The sequence below is a fragment of the Vanellus vanellus genome (assembly GCF_965231255.1).
Source record: "Vanellus vanellus genome assembly, chromosome: 13".
In the NCBI taxonomy this organism is placed as follows: Eukaryota; Metazoa; Chordata; class Aves; order Charadriiformes; family Charadriidae; genus Vanellus; species Vanellus vanellus.
In genome coordinates this window covers 2,475,694-2,495,841 of record NC_138918.1, presented here as the reverse complement: position 1 = coordinate 2,495,841, position 20,148 = coordinate 2,475,694, and the positions used below count along the sequence as shown (strand labels likewise).

Below are 20,148 nucleotides of genomic sequence, written 5' to 3'. Positions count from 1 at the left end.
CACAAAGGGGACATGCAGTTCTGAGAAGCAAAACTCGTGTTTCCTTTGCCCATAAGCCAAACCATCAAATCACTTCAACCTTTCCATATGAAAAAAAAAAAATAAAAAAGACATCTCAACGATTTCGGAGGAAGATGGTTGTGAACTCCAGATTATTCTCCACCGTAAGAGCTGAGAGCAGCTTGAGCGTTCGCAGCATGAGCTCCCCGGCCGAGCTCTGCAAGCCCTGCGAGCAGGGTGTGCCCTTCCATCTGGTAATCCAGGTCCAAGCTGCTTCAGGATATCATGCTTTCTTCTGGGGTTTGTTTGTTTGTTTGCTTTTGAAAAAGAAAAAAAAAAAAAAAAAAAACACAACACCCAAGCTATTTTGCTATGGCTTTATTCCCGAATGCTAACAGAATTTCTTAGCCTTCTTATTACCAAAAAGCTTTTCTGTTATGGGGTCCGGTTGCCATAGTAACAGGCTTTTAAAAATATCAAAGAAATTTTCAGCACATGGTAAACCAATTTCACAAACTGTGTATATTTGTAATAGGAAAAGCTGGCAGACAATTATTTAAATGTACTCAGCTCAACTGAGGTTTGACGTAGGGATAATCCCAAAATGCTGCTTTCAGTCTAAGGCCCGGTGGTGTAGAGGACTACAGTGAACTTCAGCTGGTTATGTTACCAGGTCATTTATAAAGACAGTCCCATAAAATTAACAGATGATGATAATTTTTCCAACAAAGGTGACATTTAAGCTCAATGTGTCACTATAATGCATTAAATGTCAAAAGCTTTCTTCCTGAAGAATACTACCTTAAACCTTTGATTTGTAGCATTTTAAACATTGTGTGTTTGTGGTCTTACCCTCCTCATTTGTGTAGATTTTACTCAAAAAAAAAAAAAAAATTAGACTCTGGATCAGTAACTTATTTAAAACACATGCCTAATGCTAAGCACATGAGCAGTTTCATTGGGAGCAATGAAACTACTTACATACTTAAAGTAAAGCACATGGCTTAAGCAGAATGCTGACTCAGTCTTATTCGCCCCTCAGATTTCACAAAAATGCCATCTCAGTTACACAGGAACAACTGCAAACTAAAGACAGAGCATGATTGTATAAACAAGTATAACAAATTAATGTCTGTGGAATGAAATCCCAGTCTGGCCTATGCATACATGATGCTCATTTATACCGATATCCCACAAGTGCTAATGATAGATATTCCCCGTGAACTAACCCCTGTCTGACACCACTGCATTTTCCACTTGCGATCTAAGTATCCTCCAACACTTTCAAAAGTCTGACGCGATGCTTGGCCTAACTCTGCAGCCTTTCTGCACACAGAGCGGTTACTTGCTTCTGTAACAGCCCTGTGCCTGGGAGCCTTTAACCAAGCCCCTTAGTTAACCCTCAGAACTGCTAACCAGGAAGGTCACTGCATTTCAAGACTACTGCCAGGCTCTGAATAAGAAACAATTAGGAAAACTTTCACAGATCTGCCAAATAATGTTAATGAATATCTAGGTAGACTGAATCTATCTTACAGCTGCTTTTCAGGAGGCAAGACTTTTCTAACTTGGCTCCAACCCGTGGACCGAACATCCCTCCCCTTACTGGCTCTACAAGTTGAACGGGCCCCTACTTAATTTGCGGAAGGGATGAGATCTTGATTTGCGTAGATATTGCAAGAGCCCCAAGACTACTGTGAGGAGCCTAGCCTGCTCAATTCTCCAAGGCAAGAGCCATGCTGCTCACCTGTTTTCCAAATTAAGCATGCAAAGGTGACCTGAAACTATTTCAGGTAGGTCTATATAGAGCAGACACTAATGGCATTGCTTGATTTCACTTTTATGTAAGTCATAAGGACATGAGGACAAATAAAAATCAGATGCTTGAACAAGCCACATGGCCATTCAACTTCATTTAATATCTGCAAAAAAATACCGACTACCAGAATAAAGGAACAGCCTGGCACCTAACAAACAAATGCACTGAAACTGTGAGGTCCTGAATACTTTGGTTCCCCAAAGCAGAAGAGCACTTAAGGATGCTTTTAGCTTCCAGACAGCAAGCGGGCCCTCTAATTTTAAAGGAGCTGCTCAATCTTTAAACCAAGCTTAACAAAGCGTTCTACTGGGCTTGCAACAGTGTTTTGCTCACTGTCGTGCTAAACTCCGTACTCACATTTTCTGCTGTCCCCTTTGGTTTTCTAAGTCTCACTACGTGCTCACCACCTTGGGTTTCTAAGACTGGTAGGAATGGAAAATACAGTGTAGGACTGTCTATTGCCTCGTGATGATTAAACAAAATAAGCTTTTCAATGCAACTATCCACCTAGAGGGATTTTTCCACTACGGAACAGATGAACTGGTCAAGTCTTACTGAAAACTCCACAAGACAGATACATGCAAGCTCTGAGCATGAGCTGAGAACACATCCTATGTGTCCACATAGCCTTTCTTACTGTTAAAGTCTTGGTCCATGATTAAGAAATTGCAGGTTCAGCCCTCCCTGGGTATCAGCACCGAAACTCACTCCAAACACACACCTTCCTTATCACAGGACTGAGGTGGAACACACACTCCAAACCAGCTCTGCCTCACAGCTCACAGAATCAACAGAACCCCTTGATAAAACCTACATTGTTCCACTGGGAGAGGTTGTACTTAATCAAGATATATATATATATTTAGTGTATGTTCAATAAATCCCTTTTTGCCAGTGGTAATGGATGTGATGAGAAGGTAGTTCCAGACACTCCCAGCCAGCACAGCTTGCCAACAGGTGTGGCCAGGGCAACTCCTGACCGTCTCCTAGAGGGACTCTCCTGGGGTTGCAGCAGAATGAGCCATTTCCCGACTAGCTCTGATCAGCTCAACATCAGCTCTCACATCTTCTATAGTTCACGTACTGCAGTCTAACAAGAACAAAAAAGCAATTATTGTTTCCTCTCATTCCTATGGAGTGGCAGACTCAGCTTTGCCTTCTCATTCAGAAGTATTTTCTTGCCTCATCTTTTTTCTCCCTATTCAGTCCATCCACACGAGCATCTGTAAGATGTGGGAACTCAAAGAAGCCTAGTGCTGCGGGTGCCCTGCTGTGAACCAGTAACAGCACCGCGTGAAGCTATTTATTCTGCTGCATCAACAGGAAAGAAAAGCTCACGTGCTGGACAGCAATAGCTGTCAATGCCACCAGGACATTTTGGACTGGGTTGTTTTGTTGGATTTTTTTTTTTTTTTTGGAAAGGAGCTGTTGGCACAGTAATCGCTCACTTGGCTCTTCGTTTCCCTTTCCCCTTCTCATGCTAGCGCATGTCATTTGAAGTGACACAGCAGTAACCCCAAACAGGATGCACCCTACTGCTTGTGGCAGGAGGAGGAGGGGATGGTACAGCACCCAGGGGAACCCTTCAGAAAGGAGAGGCAGCACTGCAGGTCTCAGACAGGACACAACTAAGAACTGAACAGAAAAATGGGAGGGAAAGTGAGCTGGGCTTTAACCCTTTTCTTCCTCTGTGCGTGTGCACATGTGTGTAAATACTAGTTTCCAAAGCAGAGCACCAAACAACAGGGACAGCGATGATGAGAGAGAACATTACGAGGTTCAGGGAATACCAAGCAGAAAGAATCCTGTAAAATGTATGCATTACGTCACAGCAGCACCATCCAACTGCTGCCAACTACACTTGCACACTTTGTATCTTTCTGAACACAGAGCAACTCCAAAATGCTACCACTTTATACTCATTACACTCACTTCACACCCAGCATTTCCAGCCTGTCATTGCTCATGTTATACCTTCCAAATAAAAGCCCACTGCACATCCCTCCCTTCTGCTTTACTGCCACTACGCAGAAGGTGGAGCTAGACCACCTACCAGCCCTGGCCCCTTCTCTCCATGAGCAGACACATAAGCGGTGGTGGTCTCCAGCCGCTCTAGGGCCACAAGCACTGCACTGATAAATGCAGGGAACAGGCTTTTAAGAAAAAGTGAAAGAAAACAAAGATTATAGTTTCAAAAAGTCTATCCATCTCTTCTGTTGCTCGTATCTTAGCTTATATTTATACAGCACCTATATGACCCCCCTAAATCCTAACACAAAAATCTTAGAACTATGGTTCTGATCTAAGAGGCAAACAAGTCTGTCCAGCATTATGTTGAAACTGTTTAGGTCTACACAGTATACGCATATACTGAATTTATCTGTCTCACCACTGGGGGAAAGACAGAAGACCTTACTACAAAGACAACAGTGAAGCGCTCTGCAGAACAAGGTAGGCAAGGTTTTGCTTTATGGTCTTCAGATTACTGGAAGTTTACACAGGTGCACATAAACTCAGAGCCATGACAGCAAATGAAGACACCTGGGCATATTTTGAAATATACATATATATGTATACAGACACACACACATATATATGAGACAGAGATCTGAGAGTAGGGTCTTTCTTGCTCTTAGGATCTCTTTTCCAGCATAAATATCCTTTAGCAAAGCTCAAGGCTGCAGCACTGAAAGCCTTCAAACTCCACCGAGTTGTGCTGAGGATACTCAGCACTTTCTAGGACTGTGCTATTTTGTATTTGCTTTCCTTACAAGGGTTCTCTTTTTTTTTTTTTTTTAGATTTATATAGAAACAATCTCTTGTCAAACTCCCCGTTCCCTGCACATTTTGTTTTCCTATGTTTTCGCTATCCATACAGATGAGAACAATTGCCATTAATGAATTTTATTTTATCTTGCATGTTTTTTTCTCCAGTGTGGGTATGAACTAATGTCATGTCTTGAGTATAATTTAGCTGATTTGTCCTGCTGGCTTCTAATACAAAAGACCTGTCTTTAAATGAATACATACCAAATACGGGGGGGGACCACACAAGAAAACAAAACACCAAAAACCCAAACCCCAAACAAACAAAAAACCTAATACCCAGTTTCTTACCTTCTGACCCCAAAGTGAAAAAAAGTCTTACATGAACACAAGCTATCTAGCCATTCTGTGAGCATTCCTCAATTGGAAAATAAAATCTGATGACACATTTTAAAATAGATACACTTTCAGACTAACCAAAGTAATTCATTTGAAGATAACTGCACATAAGATACCATGAAAAAAGCACTAAAATATAAAGCGAGTAAATCAAATCAATCTCATACCAAAGTGGTATTTTTGATTATCTGAAAAAGAAAGTTTGCTAAACATTTCAGTTTAAATAAAGATATAATTCTGTTACAGTCTCATAAGAATTTATTTTAAGTTGCTTTGATTTTTTTTTTATTCTATACTTTTAAATTTTGTCTGTTTTGGAAAAAAGAGGTCATGAGTTCATGATTAGCATCTCTTATATGACTAGAAAATACACGTAGTTAAGAAACCAACATGCTCATTTTCACAGCTTCTTAGCCCTCCATGCTGTCAACAGAACAATTTCCTTTTCTACTAAGAAAGTAGAGTAATTTCCAGTAACTCACAGCAGCTGAAATATGTTTAAGTACTGAAAAAAACCAACCACCTTTTTCTGTCTGACTATTTAAGTGATATGTCAGAGTTTGGGCTGCCTTTAAATAGAAACACAGTTCGCACTGTAAGCCAATTCACTGTCCTAACATTTGAGGCATTTCTTTAACTCTGTCTTAGGGAGTAATACTGTTATTTTTCCTGTAGGAACAAGAACATTCTGGCAGACTTCTTCCTTAGCTTCTCAGATGTTCAGATGATGTCAACCAGAACAAGCTTCCGAGAAGGAGAGCACGCTCACCCCATGTTTTGCAGCCTCTGTTCTCTGCATGCACAACCATGCAGCTTACCATTTGCGCCTATTTTTCATTAACACCTGAACTAACACTGTTTTTCTACCAATTTCTGGTATCAAGTTTCATAAAAAGGAGCAAACAAACCATTTGGGACAACTTCAGATTGTAAGAACATTTTCTAGGTAGGTCTTCAGAGGAGCAAAAAAACCCAATAAGAATCTCATTCCTGTTTGATAGTTCATTTCTCAGCTAACTGCTCACACGTGCTTCCTTCTGACTTACTCTCCTCTTTCATAATTACCCCCAAACATGGCAAACGAAGTGCTGAGTCCACAGTCTTTGGAGGCCTGTTTTTTTCCTTGGGACAAAGCTGTGCAAGGAATGCACGTGAGGCAAGAGAAATGTGGGATAGTAGATGGTGTATATTTTAGTACTAGCTAGAAAGCAGAATAATTCAGCAAACAGAGATTTTGATATTCTGCTATTCACAGTAGTCCAGGACTGGCCTTTCTTGTGGTTACACTATAGCTGTTCCCTGAGCTAACTGTGAAGCCACACGTCTACTGTCTTCTTCCAATATGCCTGAGTTCTGGCTGTCCCCAAGCCTCTTCTGACGTGCCTGCTGGAAAGCGCAACACAACAAGGTGTAGCCAACTCAGAGCTTCCCCAGTACTAATGGGCAGGAGGCACCCAACAGCAGGTGCAGGATTTTCACTAAGGTTACAGAAACTCAGCTCACTTGGACTTCACACATTCTCCACCACGCACAACTGAAGTCGATCGAAAGGTTTAGAAATTACTAAGAGGGGAGCGCGAGACTGAGTGCAGCGCTGCGTGAGCCACCATTTCCATAGGTACTGAGGCTGAAATAAAAACCAAATCAAGCATATAAGCAAAGCAACTGCTCCTATGGGTGATGCTCAAAGAAACAATATACCTTCGGTCTCTCTTAAAGTAGAAAATGACACAGGAACTGGGGTGAAGATACTGCTCAGGCTGAAATAGGCACATTGCCAGGACCTTAAGTCAGGGCTGAACTGTGAGCTCAAAGTTTCTTCATTTATCAACTAAAACAGATGGCAGAGAACTGTAATTTGGCTCCTGTTTCTTTTCAGTTATATATCACACAAACTGAAAGGGTAGAGGGTTTGTGGTGCTATTAGAAGTTTTATGTTTTGTTGACATTTTGGCTGGAGCACGAGAGAGACATCTGAAGACGCTGCTAACAAGGCATGTGCAGATCCAGAGGAGTATCAAGTACCATGAACGCACAGGGCACGAACAGTACCTATATTAAAGGAAATACAGATGTTTCTGTGATGTATTTTACTCATTTTAGGCCAAAATCACTGCTGACAAAGTTGTGGAAACATCCTGGAGAAACAGAGCCAGATCAGTCATGTGTGACAGATCATTTCCATGCTTCAAGATCGCGGCTTTCAGCATAGGTCCACGCTTGTGCTACAACTGAGCAGAGAGTATTGTTGGGTTGTTCACTTGTTCAGGCTGCAGTGGACAGGGCTGTCCCCAGCCGAGCTTCTTGTTACTGAGCAACGCTGGCCTCGCTGCAGAGTCCTTCCCCTGTATGATATGGGGGGCTCTTTCAAGGCCATAGTTTCAAAGATAACACATAAAAGCTGGAAGATACCCAGATTAGCACCCCAAAAGCACCAGGCAAGACTGTTCAAAATAAAAACCTTTTACATGTAGTCAAACTGCTTAAACGCAAAAGTTTAATCACTTGATAAGGGCTATGAAATTACTTTTTCAGAAAAGACAGAAAACTTTGTACAAAACCATTGTACTCATGGATGCATGCAATATGCATGCACTGTTAATATTCTATATGTAGTTTGTTTAGTATTTTGTGCTGTAATTCACATGTTTGAACAAGTTTCTCTGGAGTGCATTGCATTCTGAATAATAGTATCTACAGAAGCTATTGGTTTTCAGAAAAGAAAAAGGTCATACTTCTTACGCAAATGTGCAGAATTACCTCAATTAAAAGCTTCAGTTGAGCACTAAGCAACAGCACAACGCATTGTTGTAAAAATAAATAAATCCTTTTTGATACAAAGACTACACAATAACCGTTCACACTTCTATGGAGCAGAACACATTTGGGCATGTATTTTTAGAAATAAGTGATTAATCCTGCTGAGAGGACTGCCCCTTTTGAATGTAATCATTATGGTCACATTCCGTAGGCACAGCAGAATCACACGCATATTTTGTGCAAACGCGTTTTTTCAAAGGAGTATTTCCCATACATGAATTCAGTTACTACCCAGTGTGAGGTGGAGTAGCTGGTGCATTAGCAAGTCATTTACAGATGACTAAAATTACTTCCTGTTTTTAATGGGCATAATTTTTTTTTTTCCACCAGCAGATATTTTATAGATTAAGGTTCCCTATATCACAAATGCAAAATTTTTCAAGTCCTCAGAGACAAATTCTGCTCTTGGCCGGTTCTGGAAGCCCAGCACAACCACGCTGTGGATTTGCTGGTGCAACTGAGCTCTGCATTTTTCCTAACGTTACTCACGAACATGTGATCTTGCAGACATTCTGCTCCAGATGTAGCAAGAGGAGGGAACACAGCCTCTGAACATGAAACCACCATATGCGTTACTTTCCACTCGTAAAACACACTTCTAAAGTGGTCACCTCCAGCATTCAGCCAACATTACAACATGAGTTTTGGGCTTCAATTCACACTGGACCAGTTTATTCCAGAACAGGAGCCTAAATTCATCCAAGCTGTGACCATGAGCATATGCTAACTCAGAAGCGTACACACAGCAAAGGATAAACCCCTTTGAAAACACAAAAACACATCAGTCAACCAGAGGAGCTGATCACCCCAAGAGAGCAAGGTGTACAACATGAGACATGAAAACACCTTCAGTCACCAGAAAACAAATGGTGGAATTGCTTCAGAAAAGGAGAAGACCTTGCAGTGGACAAACAGGTACATATACCCCATGCTCTTGGCACATCTTCATATCCCTATGACCTCACCTGGAGGAGAGGAAAAAACAGCAGCCTTAAATCTGCAGAAAAACCTTCCTACAACACTTGCCAGTGTAACCCAAGTATGAAGATGCAGTTTTACTCTAGTGTACCTGCACATATGCTTTCAGACACATAGAAACCATGGCAAGAAGTCAATATACCCTTTCTCCTACAGTGGAGACGATGGGCCAAGTCACCCTGTCTCCACAGAACAAGGATGGGAGCAGGGTCTACCTTAGCCTCGTTGGGTCAAACCCACGAGTAGGAGGACAGCAGACATCCATGCCTTCCAGAGGGAAAACTGCCACACTTGTCTGTCTGGCACGTACCATCAGAAATCCAAGAAAAACTCCAAGTAAAATCAAGGGATTAACCTGATCCGCTGGCAAGATCCAAACTAGTACCATGGCCTGAAAGCCTAACCAGCGGTGATCCCAGTGGTAAAAAGGCACCATGTGATTCACTCGCTCCAGCTTCTCCTCAAAAGGATTTCTGACTTAAAGGAATTGAAAAGCTGGAAGGGGAACCAAGAAAGTGACTGTTCCAAGGGCAGCTTAGCAAGGCAAGAGACCGCAGGCCATCCTCAGATAACCCATGCCATCCCAGAGGGAGGAAGCAATGTTGCAGGCTGGGAGGAAGCCAAGCGCATGCTGACGGCACTGACCTCGTGATGTCAACTAAGGGCAGGAGGACCTCGTGATGCCAAGTTCTCAGGTCACCACAAGATCCCAACCACACGGGAAATGCCAGTATGAAAGACAATAGGGGTGACCCTTAACCTGTGTGTTAGCTCATTTTGTATTTTTACCTCCTAAAAAATTAGAGAAAAAACTAGTAGAGGGCTTTTCCACTCCGATGTTCGTGTTTCCTGTTCCACGGGTGACGGGAAGACACTGAAGTAAAACAAGGGCTAGGCAGGGTGAGTTCCCACCAGGGCAGAGGAAAATTTTCCAAGGCACAAAGTCAGGTAGGCACAAGCATCCCAACAGTTTTCAAATTATTTGGTCATTCTCTACGTTTGCATGCACCTAGCATGATAGGGTTACTGATCCAAGTTAATTCCTTTGGGATCTGATGATAATATGAGTAAATAACAATCACCGGCTGGACCACTGACCCTCTGATTTGCAGCTCCTTCAGGCACCGTACAGATCCAGCTTGCGGCACTGCCTTATTCAGAGCTGGCACATAATTTTCAAGGACATGCTGGATCTTTTAGCAGCAACACACGCCTACCTGGAGAAGCACTTGAAGACCTACAGAGTGGTATCAAGGAGGGCTTGGAGAGTGGCCCCTTCAGCAGAAATTGTCAAAACTTTCTCTGTGCTCCAGAGGTGCTTACTGGAACCTATTAATTTGTATGTCTCTGCTTCCGAGACAAAAGTTGACTTAAAGCACTGGAAGATGCATAAAAGCTCAGATGACAGGAAATGCAAAACAGAATTTGGCAAAAAGAAGTACTTCAGAAAACAGCAGTATATTTCAAAATACAGGCCAAAGTCATCATAGTGATAGAGAAAACCACTCATAAATCAAAGTGAAATATTAAAACTTGCTACACTCAAGCTAATGAATGCAACCAAAAAGCCAAAAACTCTTCCAGAGATATTACAGAAGAGATGGATTGTTTTACAAAAAAACCCAAAACTTAAGGGATATTAAAGGGCAGAAATGAGCTGAATAAGAACAGAAGAACATTTTAGATGTTTAAGAATTTGAGTGGTCTTAAAAAATTTTGGGACAAAAGCTTTTTAAATTCATCGGATAACTGTAAAAGATGAAAAGCTGGAGCTATTACAAAATGAAGTCCAGCTAATGCTCTTTGTGAAGATAGACGTTGAGGCGGTAAAATTCCAGGCAGGAGTTTTACGACTATTGGTGAAAGACCTGCAGAATGACAGAAATGAACAAATATCAAAACAACCTGTTTCATTAATAGCAGGTTTGGAAAGACACCTTGACAGCACTGCTGAGGGAACAGTTTTACGAAGCCTTGTGTGGTGCTGTTAGGGTAATGAATTCTCTAGCTGTATTGCTCACAAGCTTGGTAAAAGATTTGCTTCCCTGGGCTTAGCCAGGTTGTACACAAAGCTACCTGCTGCTGACAGAAAAGCCTCTGACTGGGTGGAGTGGGATACCTTCTTTGCTGTGGACAGTAAATTTGGCAAGAATTTTGGCAGTGGTTTTATCTGTTCAATTCTTTGATGATAAGGTGTCCAGACACCGCTGGCTCTGAAGTCCTTCGGCATCTCAGGAAGACATACCTTAAAAATGGAAAGCAACATGGCAATCTGTGGTGGTTACCCCTGCTCTGAGCGCAGGAGGAACAAACACAGAACAGTCCCTGTAACAATACCACATCATTTACGTCACCAGTGCTAGTCACCTTCAGAAATAAAGCAAAAAACTTACCAAGAAGTTTTGTGGGCAAAACTTTGACTGGAAAATTCAATGTAAAGACAACTTTCGTGTTCCTCCTTCGCCCTACTCCAGCCTCCACTTTAAAAAGTCCCCAGCTAATGGTCTTTAGATGTCTCCAAGTCTCTTTGCAGTTTATTTCAAGAAACTAGCTCCTGGTCCAAGAAGCAATTATGCCTTTGTAAGACAGTATATAGTATTTTTACCATGCAAGAACAATAGCTCTGCAGAGGAACTGGCTCGTCAAGCATCTTTGTATCATGCTACCCATTTCCAACTCTAGGTTTATTGCAATTCCCTTGATGAATCCTGCTGCCAAAAATTATGTGAAAGGAAACAAATCTCAGGATAGCATTTAAAGCCACTGCCACGGAGAATAGAAAGTCTGGGCTGATGGGGTATACTTGCCTAGACAGATTTCAGGAAATACTACTTTACAGCCAGCCTTAGGCCCTTCGTATCTCAGGAACCTGGCAAACTATTCTCTCAATAAAGGAGCAGCGCATATTCAGAAAGACCCCGAGAAAGCACATTTACAGGATAACTGAAAATGGCCTTCTCCATAAACAGAGAAAAGAATGTTTAAAGTTATTTATTCCTGTACCTTCCCACTTGGAAAACTGTGCTTGTCCTCAGAAATACCCAGATAACCAAAGCAACCCCCTAAAGGAAGAACGTGCCCAAAGATACTCCACACCGTTGGTGAGACTCGAAACTGGAAGGGTTCTTTCAAGCTTGAACAATTACCACACAGCTGTACCTCTACAACAGGTGCTTTAACAAGAGCAAAACAGAGTTTGCAAACATAGGTGGAATGCCCCTTGGGGTGAGACGGTTCTTTAGAGCTCCCTAGATTAAAAAAAGAGACACTGAAATTTTTATTCAGCTGCAGTGTAAAAAAACCCTCCTAATTAATAATCCCTCTATACGCCAGCTAGGTGGGAAGAATGTCTAGAGATGTATAAAGTTCAAATATTTGTTCCCTTGTATAAGATGGAAAGAAACACCGAGTTTCCTTCCTACATACAGCCCCAAAATGTACCAGTCCCATAATTCAGTATTACAGGACCATCGCTCTCTCTCTGCGATAGCTTGATATTGCTCCAAGCCCAATTACTATCTCAACATACGCACCCTCCTGCAGTCCTTACAGCTGTATTTACCATTGGCAATACTGCCCACACATCTTCACAACAGAGACATAAAGCCTGAACCCTCTCGGTAATTTACTGAGCTTTGGGCTCATTCAACTGAGCCCATTTTGAAGAACAAAAAGCTGGTGGAGTTTTCAGTGGTTTGGCAGCTCCCTCTTCTCCTAAGCACTGAAGCAGACCCCTAAAAAGCCAGAAAAGAAACAGCAGCTCGAGATCGGTATCTGTGGCAGTCAGCAACATAAGTGTGCAGTGAAATGCTTTGTGTGCCCATATAATATTTAGCAGAAACATGTGGCTGCTTCTGCTTAGTTTAAGGAAGTTTTTGTAATATTGTTTCCATTTTACTGGGGAAACTGATCAGAAAATTCTGGAAGAGGGTTCATTTAATTGCTATTTAGAAGTGTATATACATTTTTAGACACGTACAGCACACAACTCATGTGAACAGCTACGTATTTTTTCAACGGGAATACTTTGATTCTAAAATTCTAGAAAAGAACACACCTGAAATCTCCTATTCCTAATAACTGTAAGAGCCCAAGCCTGGGCTGAGCTCTCCTGTCACCAGCAGCCGCCAGCACCAGATGCTACAATACAGCCAAGAGCTCCTATTTATAGTAAAAGTTACCCTCAGGGAAAATCCACTCACGTGAGTATTATTTGCAGTAGACAGCGGGTACTCTACACCTTGGAACTTAAGGGTTTGTCTCATCTCTAGAATACTTGCAGGTGTTTCTGTGTTTCTTGTAAACAGACTGTACCACTAGAATTTTGAATATTCTTGTTCACCATGTGAATGTCGAGCTGTACTGAGAGATTTCAGTCTAAGAGCCAAGCCTGCCGATTGCCCTCCGTTAAACTGAAGAGCTAAAATACTAACACGTAATGGATCTATTGTGATTTCCTAAGGCTTCTTCCGTAAATTAAACTGCTTTGAGATACATATATATAGATATATATTAAAAAAAAGAAGGCAAACCGATACTTTACAGTTGTTAACTTACTGGTTCCATCACTAGAACTGTTAACTTTTCCAGCACATAGTTCTGAAGGATTTTACACAGTTTGACTAGACCCAGACTCATAAAATTTCACACACTCACAAGACAGAAAGAGAATCTGGGCAGGAAAAAAAAAAAACAAACAAGCAAACAAACAAGTAAACAAAATATGTGTCCCCTGAAAAGTATTAATAATTTTATTTTTGAAACAGTGTAAGCACCGATTAAGTAGAATTTATGTCCTGGTAAATTTTCACAATATGCCTGACAGGAATGCAAAATATATTCATAGTCAAAAAAAGAATGAGCATCAAAATCATCTTTAAATGTTCCGCTATACTGATGTCACTGCCAGAGTAGTTGGGCTTTTCTTTCTAAGTACGTATTATTCACAAAATATATCAAGAGAATTTATGTATTTTTTATGGTCTACAGTCTCCTCAGTAAGAGGACCAAGCTCTCAAAGTGAAGACACTTAGAAATAACAGCGCTCAGAATATTTGGAAAGTGTTCTGTTATTTAGAATATAAACAGATAGTAATATATCAATCCATAAATATAAGCTTGTTCCAGTGAAACTGATGAGGCTGTTGCCTTCACGTTTACTGGAACCAGGAACAGTCTAAAAATCCAGTGCCTGCTTCCAGTCTCTAAAGACCCAGCTGTAATAAATATCCATCTTTATTTTTGTGTATTATCCAAAAGTTTCACCAGTAACTGGTAAGACCATACATAGTGAGGATTAACAAAGACTTATCCCCATTTGGAAAATGAAAGCAGCCATTAGGCAACATGCCTAGAGGGCATCTGTATTAGGCTTCAAAAAAATAATACTTGGTTCTCCTCAGTAAGAGCTGAGTCTCCCATCCTCCCAGAGCCTTAGTCAGAAGAGCTGCCAACCTCCTCCTGGGATTTTATACCTATGGGTCCACCAAAAAAAATAACTGCAAATTCACTTGTTACTGGTTGACAGCTCACATCGCAAAGTAAAACAGCACTACATAAGTGCAGGAGAGAAGGGCAGACAGAGTGACGCATCTTTTTTAAATTTCACATCCAGTTTGGCACGGAACAATGCAGGTGAAGAGGGAAGAAGAGGTCTTGCAGAGTACTCACTCTTGCTCCTTTCAATACAGGCATGATCCCCACTTTTCTGCCCCAGGGTCTGCATTGCAGCTGCTGAATTAACCATCAGTCTCTATATAAAACCATCACTAACAAATGTCTTAACGGGGGCAGAAAAGGCCAGGCAATTACACAGAGCAGTCCTAGTGCCCCTTCCCCACCAAGGGCTCTGATCCCAGTATTAAGCTGATGTAGAAAATAAGATGATGCAGACATCATTAAAACATTTCATCTTTTTTAAAAGATGATTAAAAAAAAAAGGAACCACCTTCACAGTAAATAGCAGAGAGGTGTGCGAGCAGCTGTGATCAGTGTCTTTAAAAGGTGGATGTTAGCATTTTAAGTACTGGACTTCAGGTTGTGTCCAGGAGCAGGTCCTGACTCTATAAGGACACAAAAAGACTCATCAATATTCGGTGGAAACTGTGACGTTTAAATTACTGAGGATGTACTACGAACCACCTAAACTGCTAAATTGTATCACCGCAGTTAAAAGGAATATTAAAAAAAAATTAAGCACATCAGCCAGAGATCTCCCTTTACAGAGCAACCCAAGGGCTGGTCATTTGTAGGAAATAAATTTCAAGGCAGCGGGTGGGAGGAGAGCTTTACCACACTGTTAGAAGCGTCTCAAGAAGTGCATAACTCTTACTGATGAAGCATACTGTATTTGCATCCAAGTCGCAAACTCTGCACTTTAAAATGATTTTGCAGGTTACCTCTTCATGACGCCAGCCGGGACCGGGACCGCATCGCTTTGGAGCGTAATCATTATCCACTCGTGGAACACCACTTATTTCACAGCCGCAAAAACTACCTGTTTCCGCGCTACCGAACCCCCGAGGAGGCCCTGGGTAACTCCCAGGCCCCGGTGCAGAAGCGCCGAGGGAAGCCTTTCCCCATGGAGACCCCACGCAGGACCGTGAACCAGAGCCCCCACGCAAACCCCACCGAGGGGTCTGGCGACCCCAGGGCCGCCCGGCCGGAGGGGGCAGAGAAGGGTCTGCAGGAGAAGGGCTGCCTTCCTCCCGCCTCCCGTGTTGTGCTTGGCACCCCTGGGCGGATCCACTTTTGTTGCGGTTAGAGCATGACAAATTTCAGGAGAAACCCTACACCTCTCTTGGCAGCGGCCAAAACTTCACGTTTTCCCCCCCACCCATCTCCATCTTCCTCCACGTTTCTGAGGTCGTTCCCCGGGGATCGCCAGCCGCTTGCCCGCCTCAAGCGGAATGGCGCCTTTCCCCCGCTCCTCCCCGGCCCGCAGCATCCCCGGAGGGGGCACACGGGGGCCCCACACACCCGTCGCCGATCGCGACCGGGCGAAACCGACAGGAAGGCGACGACGGGGCCGACCTGGGGCTGAGCCCCGCTCTGCTGCGGGCTGCCCGGGGCTGGGGGGGGGGGTGCGCGTTGTGAAGGGGCCGCCCTGAGGGGAGGCGGCCCCCGGGGTGGGGGAAGACAGCCGTGAGGGGACCCGGCCCTGAAGAGAGACTGAGGCAGCCGTGAGTGGAGGCGGCCCCCGGGGGGGGGGGGGGGGGAAGACAGCCATGAGGGGAGGCACGACCAGCCGTGAGGAGAGGCGGCCCCCGGGGCGGGGAGGGAAGGCAGCGCGGCGTCCCCGACGTGGCGGACCCGGGGGGGGGGGGGGGGCTCCTGCCCAGCGCCCGCGTGAGGGGCCCGGGGCACCTCAGCGGTCCGGGGGCTTCCGCGGCGGAGCGGGGGACGGAGCCCGAGGCCAGCGATAGGCGAGAGGCTGAGGAGAGCGGGAGAGCCGCGCCGAGGGGCCCCGCTGCGGCTCGGGCGGCTGCCGAGCGGGAGAGGGGGCTGCGGCCGAGGGGGAAGGGGCAGCCGGCTACCCGCTGTCCTCCGGGGCAGGGCAGGAGGCGGAGGGCGGCAGGCAACTCGGCGCAGAAGTTCGGGTGAGGGAAGGAGGGCGGCCCCGTTCCGCTTACCTGAAGACACAGTCGTCCCGGGCGTCCCTGGCCGGGGAGATGAGCCCGTGCTTCTTGTTGAAAAGCTTCTGGAAAAGGGTGGGCGGCATCTTGGGGCGCCGCCGCTTGGCCCCCGCCGCCGCCGAGGCGCTGGGCTCCGCGCAGCGCCGTCCCTTCGCCGCGGCTAGTTCCGCCCGCCCGACTCCATTCGGTGTCACAGTCATATGACAGACATTAGTCACTCGGCGGGGCCGGAGGGGCGGGGCCGGGCCGGAGGGGCGGGGCCAGGGCTCGAGGGGCGGGTCTGGGCAGGGACAGGCGACTTCTTTTACCCCTCAACCGAGAAAAACCCCATCTACAAAATAGGATTTAGGACGTAATACGCAGCAGGTGACAGAACAAATGCATAAGCAAAACAAAGAAGCGCGATAGATGTTTATAAAATCAAAAGGATCTGTGGATTTTTGCAAAACTCTTTATTAATAAATTTAAACGAAATGGAAACACTGGTTACAGTTAAGTCTCTCTCCTGGTCTTGCTGTTCAGATGCAACACTACTCGAAAGTTTAATTAAGGCCTGACCAAACCGACTCACCTGCTTTTCCTGGAAAATGGAATTAAACTAAACCAGCATGTGATGTAAGATTAAATTAAACAGATTATTTTTAAAAGGCATAATTTAGTATATGTGTAACATCTACATAACGATTCCTCACAATCACCCATCTGTAGGAACTTTGTTTTTCATCTAGTAGAAGTTGAAGATAATTATAAATGAAAACAGGATTTAGTGTTTAGATGCATCTTCTCCCCCTTGCTGTGTACAGCAGACACACCTGCCTGCCACAGACTTACAGGCGACCGATGCTGACATCCCTTCACCACGGGAACGCCTCCTCGCTTCAAGCTGGGCATGGAAATACAGTCTCAAATACAAAAAGTCCTCAGGGAACACTACGAAATAACAGCATTTTGGCCAGGATATACAACTCAGTTTCACAACTTACAGCACTGCAGATTTAGCTAATCTCAAGTGCGTTACAATTCAAGCTGATAGAGTCCCTTTAAAAGTAAACATTAATATGTTCCAAAACTCTTAAATTAACAGCAAGTGATTCTGATAGGCTTGATTGACTAACCTTAATCAAGGGAGCGGAGGATGGACAGCAAGAGAAAAAAGGATAAACACAAGTCTAATTAAACATCCTTGTAGGCAAATCTTCGTACCTACACAAAGAACATGAATTTGAATTTTTCTGTCCATTCCGCACACATTACCTTGGGCCCCAAACCTGTCCTTTCTGTGTTTAGAGATGATGAACCAAAGCAGAACCAGGCGCATGTAAGGTCTTTAGGTCTTTACCCTCCAACAACCAGCCCCTACAGCACGCCGGTGCAAGGAGCAAACATCTTCCATCATCTCCGAGCACTTTAAGTCAAAGTCTCATAGAAGTACTCTTCAGATAACAAAAATAACTGAGCAGTATTAATGAAAACTCTCTTACAGATTGATGTATAATACACTTACTAAACATGCATCTACACTGCACAATTCCTAGCGATAAAGTATTATCACAGCTCTTGCACAGACTGACTCACTGTGATTCCATTCAAGCCATTAAGACTTCATCATGTCTCAGATGTGACAGCGCAGCCCTATTGACATTGAACAGATTTCTCTCCTCAATCGCTGCACAAATAAGCTCTTCTGTGCTACCCATGAACAGGCTGCGACCCATAACCTTTATCCACTAATATGGAAGAGCCTGTTTCCACTTTGAATGAAATTTTATGTAGTCATTCTTCAGTTCAAAACCAAAACATGGGAAAATGCCTTCCCTTTGAGAAAAGCAGAACAAGCATAGATATTGTTGCGGCCTCAAAATGAATAAAATTTCCTTCCCTGGGGCAGAGTGCTAGTCTGGTAATTAATTATACTTTCTCCAAGAGTCAGACAAAAGATGGAAATAAGAAGCAGTGCTTTCGTAACTGAAGGGAAGGACAAGAGAGACTGTAATTCATGATATTTCTGTCCTCCTAAATAGCCACATCACATCAAGAAAAACAAAACTTGGCACTTTTCAGGCTGCTACAGCCAACTCCACAGTTACATGCCGTATTTTCTCCTCTTGTATTCTCCAATTAGCTTGTCAGCATTGGTCCGTTTCCTGTATAGAAACTACAAAACGTTTTGGGGCAAAGTGAGTGCTTCTTCCTAGGACTCCTAGAATACCCTTACGATAAACACCTCTCTCATTCTGGACCATGCTTTACTTGAACAATCATCATAATCACAACTTACTAGATACATAACTTTCTATTTTGCTTAAAGCTACATCAAGGAGCTCACCTCTATCTCCTGGGGGCTCTAGATTCTTGCATAATTACCCGTGGCTTAGTCTTTGCAAGAACAAGGATATTGATAATTAGAAGCATACCTGAGAGGACTCCCAAGGAGTTACTGGTACAACTCATTCTACTCATGCTTAAAGGGAAAACTAACTTAACGGCATCATTTTTAACCTTGAGCTATATAGTATGTTTATACAATACTTGTTCATAGACTAATCTAGCAGCATTTATTTGCACTTCCTTCTACCCCAGAGCATGAGGAAAAGGCTCAGGGTCTGAACTTTCACAGGTATTTTCAAATGTAGTCAAACTACTTAAAGTTGTGGATTTCATACGTCTTCTTGACATGCTCTTTTTGGAAACATGGAACTATTTTCCAGGGCATGAATATTCTGAGTGATAATACTAAAAATCAAACTCAGTCTTCAAGAGCTTTGAAAAGCCATTCTATCATTTTAAAAAATTGAAAAACTTCCTTTATGTCTACCAAAGTAAGGGGTGTTGCAGTGAGAACAGTGTCGGGATTCAAATTACTTTAGCCTGCGGTGAATGCAAGTGGAGAAAAAACGTGCTCTTGTCAGTGTTTTCTAAGGCAGTCAGCACACTGCTGAAGAATGACATTTATAGATCCACAAGCTGAACTGGAAGCACTGGGAATCTAACCCATGTGCCATGTAGCGGGAGCAGTAACCTGAAAATCCAGAAAGCCAATATCCAGCTCTTGAAACAGTTCAGCTATGGAAAGGGTTTTTTCCACCCTTGTGTTCAGGTAAGGCACCTACTTCCTCTGCACAAGTTTGAAACCACTAGAAGAAACAATGACTAAGACAGGTGATATTATAAAATTACTGAGATGAAATGGGAAGAACCCTGAGATGACAGCGGTTGGGCAGTGGATGTGCCCAGAATGGTGAGAGTGCTGATCATAAAAAGCTAGCGTGCAGTGATGGTAGAGCGAAGACGACCTATATTCATCTTTAGAAATCAATTTACAGCAGAACACACAGAGTTCTGTACCTCCAAAGTTCTGAAGACCAAAGCATTCAGGTAGTTTAATGGTGGTGTACTATTGACTTCTGAGTCGCTGAGAGTATATGAATGCTTTACATACCCATTTACAGGACATGCAGTTACCTTTATAAACAGCGTTAACACTTCTTAAATCAAGTAGAGGTCACATCTGTAGATGCTAATGCTACTAGAAATCTTGGCACACCAAGAGCCAAAAAAACCCAAACTCAATTAACACAATTTGGTCTGCTGTTCTTGAGTCACACTTTTTAAAAAATCTAAATGAATTGAAGAATTATCTTTATGAACACTTTATAGAAAAATGCCCAGAATAAGATCTAGTTACTTGTACAAAATAATTTAATATTAAGTACTTGAATAAAGTATTTGCAA

At 43.3% G+C, this 20,148-nt stretch overlaps 1 protein-coding gene across 1 annotated transcript in view; it reads right to left on the bottom strand.

The window, feature by feature from the left end:
* Nucleotides 1-16,601, bottom strand: part of FNIP1 (folliculin interacting protein 1) — a 67,838-nt gene extending 51,237 nt beyond the window's left edge. Inside the window, exon 1 of the mRNA XM_082489937.1 lies at nt 16,414-16,601. Coding sequence (XP_082346063.1) covers nt 16,414-16,502 — 89 coding nt within the window. The 5' untranslated portion in view covers nt 16,503-16,601. The remainder of the gene's footprint in view (nt 1-16,413) is intronic.
* Between the last annotated feature and the right edge of the window lie 3,547 nt (nt 16,602-20,148).